The sequence below is a fragment of the Schistocerca gregaria genome, chromosome 3 (genome assembly GCF_023897955.1).
Source record: "Schistocerca gregaria isolate iqSchGreg1 chromosome 3, iqSchGreg1.2, whole genome shotgun sequence".
Classification (NCBI taxonomy): domain Eukaryota; kingdom Metazoa; phylum Arthropoda; class Insecta; order Orthoptera; family Acrididae; genus Schistocerca; species Schistocerca gregaria.
The window spans coordinates 872,539,056-872,548,950 of NC_064922.1; the positions used below are offsets into that span (position 1 = coordinate 872,539,056).

General features: G+C 38.9%; 1 protein-coding gene across 1 annotated transcript in view; it reads left to right on the plus strand.

Moving 5' to 3' along the window:
• The window catches only part of LOC126354922 (eukaryotic translation elongation factor 1 epsilon-1), a 30,021-nt gene extending 20,736 nt beyond the window's left edge, over window positions 1-9,285 (plus strand). The window contains exon 4 of the mRNA XM_050005015.1: window positions 9,083-9,285. Within this exon, the coding sequence (XP_049860972.1) occupies window positions 9,083-9,214 (132 nt within the window). The 3' untranslated portion in view covers window positions 9,215-9,285. The remainder of the gene's footprint in view (window positions 1-9,082) is intronic.
• The last annotated feature ends 610 nt before the right edge of the window (window positions 9,286-9,895 follow it).

Genomic DNA, 9,895 nt, shown 5'->3' on the forward strand with positions numbered 1-9,895 from the left:
TTATTGATTTAAACTAGCTGTATACTTATGTATTGGATTTCAGCTGACCTTGTTAGTCAACTAATCTAAAGGTACATTTGGATAGGCTGTAAAAATAGCATATTGACAACAATTTATCCCGATAATGTTGTGGGGCAACATTAAGGCAACACAAATTGCCACAGTTGTCTAACAATATTTGCGGCAATACATTTTCAGCTCAGAAGTGTTTGCGCTGGGACACACGTTGCCACAAAATGGAAAATAATGAGTGAGTGTGGCTCTCTTGCTTTTACATCACAAAGAGAATAAATTTATTAGAAAGAAGAACAAGAGAAATCAGACTTTGTGGGTGTGTTTAGAAAGGAAATCACAGAAACTAGTCAGTTACATGTCTGTATTCTGCTTGTCATTGTAGCACAATGAGACTCAAAGCAGATTTCATAATGTTTTACTAACATAACAAATCATATTTACATAAAATATTGCATCATAGCCCCTAGTAAAATGTTAACATACTGAGGTTAAGTTAATAGTGTTCGTGTGCAGAATTTTCTGTCTTTTTACAGCTTAATTAAAAATTATAATTTGTTTGACAATTTATTTTCATGCATATCGCACAACAAGCTTTATCATCATGTAACTGAAGTCACAACCTGTTTATTAGCATGTTGTTCATGTTAACAGGCCATCCTGGCATTCACCTTCTTCATTGCCAGATACATTAGCTGTGGTCTTTCGCCAGTGCCATGCTCTGCCCATGTAGAAGCCAGGTCTCGGGTGCTCCGTTCGTGCTGCAGCTCTGTCAGCCTCTGTGATTCATGTAGTATGGGCATACACAACAAAGCAGCCCTCCTGCTTTTCTCTATATAGCATCAACAGATCGACTAATCTTCTCGTTTTGTCACAGAATAGTTCTGGTCCACTACAGGGTTGAATTAAGGCTCCCACAACACTAGAAAGGATCAGTGATTCCTATGATCATGTGTCAGTTCTACTTTCACAGAAACACAACACAAATTTAGGCTGACTGCCCTGTGAGAGGAATGTGGGTCTTTTTACCCTGCAGTGCTTGTCACCCCTTAGGCATTCGAAACACTCATTTGTTCACACTCGTGGCTGACTGCCATGTTATAGTGCCCACAGTATTTTCTTTTCTTCTTCTGTAATGTCTGTCCCTCATGCTGGCAGGTCCAGTGTTTTGACTCTGTCACTATTTTATTCAATCTTGTGCCTGTTTAGGGTGCAGCCCTGATATCTTGACATCTTTGTGGCAGGGTATCAAGCCATCACTGTCTAGGTTGTCCTGCTGGCTAGTTACCATTTACTCTCAAACAAAAACTAGTATTCATCACTGTTGTTGCATCTGCTCTAAGAGCATGCTCGTGCCATCATATAGAACTTTCAAACGTTGGCACTATAGAATCCAGGGAACGAAGCCAATCCGTATGTTTCGACCACACTGAGTATGTCCCTGTAAAGTGCAAGTAGACAATTATTTTTGGTTCTACCTCTACTCTTAAGTATGTTGTTGGTTCTATCTGTAGCGGTATGGGTCGCTCAGTTGTACGTGTCCACAAGGGACCATTGAAAAATGTTTTTCAGTGGTTTCGAAAACAGTTTTTTTCAGAGTTTGTAATTATATAATTGAGTGGGAGAAGAAAATTAATGTCCAGAAACTCCTTAAATCAGAGTAGCACTCCATTCACTGGTGAGAAAATACTGCTGCTTCTCAACAGAAACAGTAATTTGTTAAGCCATTAGTCAAAAGAAGAAAATGAGCAGAGACCGTTTCAGGAAAAAACTGTTGATGTTTGTGCAAAAGCAAACATCCACTCTGGGAGCTTTCATTATAGAGAATAAAAACTATTTATGCTGTTTTACTATTATTTCACCTCCAGTCTGTGTTCTCCTATGTTTCTTAGATAAATTTCATCTTCTGGCCCAACATGTGGAAACCTCTTAAATTTTTATATCTGATCATTTACAAAAACATGCTAATTTTGCCAAAAATATAACGTACATTTTAAGGTGCCTAGTTATAATCCATTCTGGCCAATGATGTATTTCATCTTTTCAAAGAATATTTGTTGTAGCAGTGCATCTACATCTACATAGATACTCCACAAGCCACTGTATGGTGCATGGTGGAGGGTACCATGTACAACCACTAGCCATTTCCTAGCAAATATAGCAAGGGAAAAATGACTGCATGTATGCCTCCGTATGAGTCCCAATTTCTCGTGTCTGTTCTCCGTGGTCCTTACGCACAATGTATGTTGGCACCAGTGAAGTCGTTTGGCAGTCAGCTTCAAATGCTGGTTCTCTAAATTTTCCCTACAGTGTGTGCTGTATCTTTAAGGTGGTTGATCTTCATGATTGCTGAAATGATTTTGACAAAAATTTCCAAGTCATTGTGAAAGCCAGACAGTTGACAAACGTGCAGTCTTCATTTCTTTCTTTTTTGTTCAGCAGTTTTCTCCATCCTTGGTTCACATTTTCTCATATGCAATTAAAATTTGGTGGAGAAAAGCCATATCCTTGTTCGACTCCAGTCTTTATCTGAAAGGGCTCTGAAATACAATTCTTGAATTTTACTTTGCTATTGTGTTGGAGTGTGTCTGTTTAACTAAATTTCTAGATGTATCATCAAATGAAACAACAGAACATTCAATAGTGATTCTCGGTCACCAGAATCATATGCTTGAAGTCAACTAACACAACAATATAGTCTAACCTCCTAGTTTCCTTTTATCTGATAATGATCTTCAGGTTGAAAAATTTGTTTTTGACAGGAAAGCTGAATCTTAAACCAGCCTGGTCTCTGCAATCTGTTTATCAATATTAACGTCTGATTCTGTTTAGCAGTGCTTTAGAGAGAATCTTGTAAGGGACAGGCATAATTTTCATTGGAATACCATCATAACTGTCAGCATTATTCTTTCCCCCTCTCCCTTTCCCCATCCCCCTCTCCCTTTCCCTTTCCCCATCCCCCTCTCCCTTTCCCCACCCCTCTCCCCCTTTTGCCCCCTCTCCTCCTTTTGCCCTTTTCTGACTGCCGTTCTGTAGTCATTATTTGTGGATGGTTTTATACTTTATCCTACTACTCAGCTATAGTAACAATGTCTTGTTGGTTAAAAGAACTAGAAGGGTAACATTTGTCGTAAATTTTCTCCAGAAGAAGCTATGCATTGATTTTAAGTGTTTTTTTTTCTTTTTTTCATGATGTTCAGTGCACTGAACATCAAGGAAAACATACTGAAAAGCTACATTTGACATTTAGGTTTCTCATTAGGTTTAATCTTCTTCTTAAAAGATGGGTTTGAAATCTAAATAATCATGGCGATTGACTACTTGTTGCACTGAGAGTAGATGCTGCCCGTATTGGGACATTTGCTACCAAGTGTCCCTACAGGGGTTCTCTCATTAGCTGTTGAACTAGAGAAATGTGCAGGACAAGAAGTTTTTCTTGTTCAGTCTCAGGTTCACTACAGAGATGAAAGTCTTCAGTCTGTTCTCAGAGCAGTGAGGTTTCCTGGCATGTATGGACATTGCTGGCATGATAATAATTATCTTGAACCATTATTGGGACTGTTGCTGTTGTGGTACCTTAATAGGTGCGTACTCTTTCATGTTTACTGATGTCAAAGAATGACTTTGTCCCAGTAAATAGTTCTAACATGTGTTTTAAATAATTATACCAGTCACATAAACATATACTCATGATCTTATGAATGGTCTTTCTTAGATGCTCAGTTAAAGTCCCTAAACATTTGGTGAATTGAATTTGACCATATCACATAACTATAGCTGCATAGAATTACATGCAAGCTTGGGAGTAATGGTCTCAGTTTTCTCACATATTCTGCTGCTGAAGGCCTGTACTATATGCATAGTGGTTATCTTTACTGGTACATGGGAAAGTACATTTATTTTTTGGTGCTGTGAATGGTATTACTGACTGTGCATGCTAATTGGTGACAGAATGCATCTTTCAGATTTTCTATAAATATCTTGTCTATACAGTCGGACCCCCCCAAGAACCATGGACCTTGCCGTTGGTGGGGAGGCTTGCGTGCCTCAGCGATACAGATAGCCGTACCTTAGGTGCAACCACAACGGAGGGGTATCTGTTGAGAGGCCAAACGTGTGGTTCCTGAAGAGGGGCAGCAGCCTTTTCAGTAGTTGCAGGGGCAACAGTCTGTATGATTGACTGATCTGGCCTTGTAACATTAACCAAAACGGCCTTGCTGTGCTGGTACTGCGAACGGCTGAAAGCAAGGGGAAACTACGGCCGTAATTTTTCCCGAGGGCATGCAGCTTTACTGTTTGATTAAATGATGATGGCGTCCTCTTGGGTAAAATATTCCGGAGGTAAAATAGTCCCCCATTCGGATCTCTGGGCGGGAACTACTCAAGAAGATGTCGTTATCAGCAGAAAGAAAACTGGCGTTCTACGGATCGGAGCGTGGAATGGCAGATCCCTTAATCGGTCAGGTAGGTTAGAAAATTTAAAAAGGGCAATGGATAGGTTAGAGTTAGATATAGTGGGAATTAGTGAAGTTTGGTGGCAGGAGGAACAAGACTTCTGGTCAGGTGACTACAGGGTTATAAACACAAAATCAAATAGGGGTAATGCAGGAGTAGGTTTAATAATGAATAGGAAAATAGGAATGTGGGTAAGCTACTACAAACAGCATAGTGAACGCATTATTGTGGCCAAGATAGATACGAAGCCCACACCTACTACACTAGTACAAGTTTATATGCCAACTAGCTCTGCAGATGACGAGGAAATTGAAGAAATGTATGATGAAATAAAAGAAATTATTCAGATAGTGAAGGGAGATGAAAATTTAATAGTCATGGGTGACTGGAATTCAGTAGTAGGAAAAGGGAGAGAAGGAAACGTAATAGGTGATTATGGACTGGGGCAAAGAAATGAAAGAGGAACCCGCCTGGTAGAATTTTGCACAGAGCACAACTTAATCATAGGTAAAAGAAGGGTGTATACATGGAAGAAGCCTGGAGATACTAAAAGGTATCAGATTGATTATATAATGGTAAGACAGAGATGTAGGAACCAGGTTTTAAATTGTAAGACATTTCCAGGGGCAGATGTGAACTCTGACCACAATCTATTGGTTATGACCTGTAGATTAAAACTGAAGAAACTGCAAAAAGGTGGAAATTTAAGGAGATGGGACCTGGATAAACTAAAAGAACCAGAGGTTGTACAGAGTTTGAGGGAGAGCATAAGGGAGCAATTGACAGGAACGGGGAAAAGAAATACAGTAGAATAAGAATGGGTAGCTTTGAGGGATGAAGTAGTGAAGGCAGCAGAGGATCAAGTAGGTAAAAAGATGAGGGCTACTAGAAATCCTTGGGTAACAGAAGAAATATTGAATTTAATTGATGAAAGGAGAAAATATAAAAATGCATTAAATGAAGCAGGCAAAAAGGAATACAGACGTCTCAAAAATGAGATTGACAGGAAGTGCAAGATGGCTAAGCAGGGATGGCTAGAGGACAAATGTAAGGATGTAGAGGCTTATCTCACAAGGGGTAAGAGAGATACTGCCTACAGGAAAATTAAAGAGACCTTTGGAGAAAAGAGAACCACTTGTATGAACATCAAGAGCTCAGATGGAAACCCAGTTCTAAGCAAAGAAGGGAAAACAGAAAGGTGGAAGGAGTATATAGAGGGTCTATACAAGGGCGATGTACTTGAGGACAATATTATCGAAATGGAAGAGGACGTAGATGAAGACGAAATGGGAGATATGATACTACGTGAAGAGTTTGACAGAGCACTGAAAGACCTGAGTCGAAACAAGGCCCCCGGAGTAGACAACATTCCATTGGAACTACTGATGGCCTTGGGAGAGCCAGTCCTGACAAAACTCTACCATCTGGTGAGCAAGATGTATGAGAGAGGCGAAATACCCTCAGACTTCAAGAAGAATATAATAATTCCAATCCCAAAGAAAGCAGGTGTTGACAGATGTGAAAATTACCGAACTATCAGTTTAATAAGTCACAGCTGCAAAATACTAACGCGAATTCTTTACAGACGAACGGAAAAACTAGTAGAAGGCGACCTCGGGGAAGATCAGTTTGGATTTCGTAGAAATGTTGGAACACGTGAGGCAATACTGTCTCTACGACTTATCTTAGAAGCTAGATTAAGGAAGGACAAACCTACGTTTCTAGCATTTGTAGACTTAGTGAAAGCTTTTGACAATGTTGACTGGAATACTCTCTTTCAAATTCTGAAGGTGGCAGGGGTAAAATATAGGGAGCGACAGGCTATTTGCAATTTGTACAGAAAGCAGATGCCAGTTATAAGAGTCGAGGGACATGAAAGGGAAGCAGTGGTAGGGAAAGGTGTTAGACAGGGTTGTAGCCTCTCCCCGATGTTATTCAATCTGTATATTGAGCAAGCAGTAAAGGAAACAAAAGAAAAGTTTGGAGTAGGTATTAAAATCCATGGAGAAGAAATAAAAACTTTGAGGTTCGCCGATGACATTGTAATTCTGTCAGAGACAGCAAAGGACTTGGAAGAGCAGTTGAATGGAATTGATAGTGTCTTGAAAGTAGGATATAGGATGAACATCAAGAGCAAAACGAGGATAATGGAATGTATTCGAATGAAGTCGGGTGATACTGAGGGAATTAGATTAGGAAATGAGACACTTAAAGTAGTAAAGGAGTTTTGCTATTTGGGGAGCAAAATAACTGATGATGGCCGAAATAGAGAGGATATAAAATGTAGACTGGCAATGGCAAGGAAAGCGTTTCTGAAGAAGAGAAATTTGTTAACATCGAGTCTAGATTTAAGGGTCAGGAAGTCATTTCTGAAAGTATTTGTATGGAGTGTAGCCATGTATGGAAGTGAAACAAGGACGATAAACAGTTTGGACTAGAAGAGAATAGAAGCTTTTGAAATGTGGTGCTACAGAAGAATGCTGAAGATTAGATGGGTAGATCACATAACTAATGAGGAGGTATTGAATAGGATTGGGGAGAAGAGAAGTTTGTGGCACAACTTGACCAGAAGAAGGGATCGGTTGGTAGGACATGTTCTAAGGCATCAAGGGATCACCAATTTAGTATTGGAGGGCAGCGTAGAGGGTAAAAATCGTAGAGGGAGACCAAGAGATGACTACATTAAGCAGATTCAGAAGGATGTAGGTTGCAGTGGGTTCTGGGAGATGAAGCAGCTTGCACAGGATAGAGTAGCATGGAGAGCTGCATCAAACCAGTCTCAGGACTGAAGACCACAACAACAACAACAACAACAACAACAACAACAGTCGGAATGGTTCAGGGCAGAATACAAGCAGTGGCAGGAGTGTTTGAGGCTTTGAGCAGTTGACGGGTATACAAAAAATATTGAAAACATCACTAACCTTTTGGATAATATCCTTCCTTGTAGCTAGCAGGCTAACAAAAACACACACACTCAAAAATGCTTCTCTATGTGTGTCTGCATTGTCCGACACAGGAGCCGTATCGTACAAAAAGACAACACAAGTTTGTAGGACATCTGCTACCACTTCCAAGAATAGTTACAGTGCTGCTGGAGTTGCTTAACATGGATTAGGCTGTACTCAGCTAATATTCTGAAGTTTTATAGTATGACATATGTTCTGACTGCAGTTGTTTTTAAACTTATTCCATATCCAGTTCCTAGAAAGTACATTGATGGCCTGCTTATACAATGTAACTCCATTTCCCCTTTTAGACGTTCATCCTGTATTTTTAATATTGCACAGATTGTAGTTCTACGAGGACAACACTGGAAGACATTAAGTCTTTATGTGCCATAGTACTTATTTATTTGTTTATTTTGGCCGAACTTTGTGTAGCAAGATGCAGACACAGAAGTAGGTGGGTGTGCGCCATGTTTTGAATGTACTACATGAGATCCCCTAGTCCAGTATTTACAGTGTTAATCATTCGTTCCATACATTGCATGGGTTTCAATAACATATAACTGCTACACTAGCTGTTCTTATCTGAAGGGTTCAGTGAGACATGTGACCAGTGTTAAATACTGTGTCAGAAGGGTAATTCAGTTTAGAAAACTGTTAAATTAAAAGGAGACAGCATGGCTGGCCAGTACCTTCATTCAGTGGCAGAACCCCAAGTACTGCCAATAAGGAACACTTGAAATAGAAAATACTATATATAATGATCAGAACTAGTATGTTCCTCCTTCAAGAAGAGGGATTGGTTGGTGAAGGTTAAGAGAAACTCACCTGCTATGAGGATAGGTTGACTCAACTGTTGTAAGGGAAGATAAAGGTTTTTATCGCATACTTTAGAAATTCAGCTGGCAGATATACATGTCTTTTCACAAATGATTGTTTTGAGAGCACAAAATGCAATGAGCTACTAGTATATTCAGTATATATATTGAAGTATGGAATTTTATAATTATTTCCTTTCTGTGTAATGTAAAATAAGCAGCTAAATACAGCATAACATTTTTTATATATTCGTCTGTTGCTGCAGTCAATACTGTGAATGAAAGTGTCAGTTATTTGTTTGTTGTCATTGATGATATGGATTTCCTAAATAAGCTTTGTGATTTGTGTAGATCAAACAACTTGGGTTTTTATTGTGTGTGTGTGTGTGTGTGTGTGTGTGTGTGTGTGTGTGTGTGTGTGTGTGTGTGTGTGTGGAATCTGTTTCTGAAGCTTTTTGTATCCCTTCACACGTGTGTTTTGTTTCTATCTTATTTTGTGCCAAATTATTGACATCTGCAGATGAAATTAAATGTTTGTAAATGTTGTGGCACATTAACTACAGCTTGCACTGATTGTACCTTTCATTGTGCTACTGGGGGCCTGTGTAAAAATGCAGTTGACTGAGTTTGACTGTGTTAGGAGTTTCTATAAATTGCCCCATAAGTGACTTCCTGTTTTTGAATTTAATGTATGGATAGTAGTGACTGACTGCAGTGTCTTTCTTTTTCACTCAATTTGTAACAGTCACACACTTCGCCTAAGATGTAATGTAGGTGTTATTAAATTACATGAACCAATGTTAAACAGTGTCATATATATCTCTTTCTGTTTCTGTTTCTGTGTTTCAGTCCAGTTTGACATTTCAAGAAAAGGAACAATATGTACATCTTTCACGATGGTACAACCATTTGCAGCAAGACACGAAGTTGAGGCAAAACAACAAATTAATCATGTTCAGCAGAAGGCTGTTGTATGTGTAAAGAATGTGAGCAATCATTGTGTTGTGCATCTGACTGTGACAGTATCGATGTAAATATATTATTCCGATGGATGTTTGTAATTTCTCTCTGTTTTCTGATTAAAATTACTTTGTGATTGACGATTGCAGTGCTGGGGGCATTGTTGCTGCATACAGCTAACGTTACTTTACAAAGCACTGCACGTACCTACCAAACAGGCAACACAGTGAGCACGTGGTGCTCTAGAAAGAACTGTGATTGGATATGAAAGTTGGCCCCTACCACTTGACTTGAGATGTCAATCACAAAGTAATTTTAATCTATGTATAATGACCTCATTGTGAACAGGACCTGAACAGATCTTTGTTCTTGTTTTTAAGTTGACCACCATTTTATAATTCTTCGATCTCACCAATTCACTTGACTTTTCTATTGCTAATTTTGTATTACAGTATCTAGTTTCCTCTCTTTCACCAGATGTAATGAAAATCATTTTTGTCAAGGAAAACTTGTGCTTGAATTTTATGATGGTACAAAAACTATACAGTAAACACTAAATTATTCCTTCATAACATGTATTATGATTGTATTCATCAAAGACCAGAAAATTATTAATTTAGGAAGTTAAAAAGGTCAGAATTTACACTAGATGAAAAAGTGAACAGCATAAAAAGGAAGACTACTGAATCATTAAGAAAACTT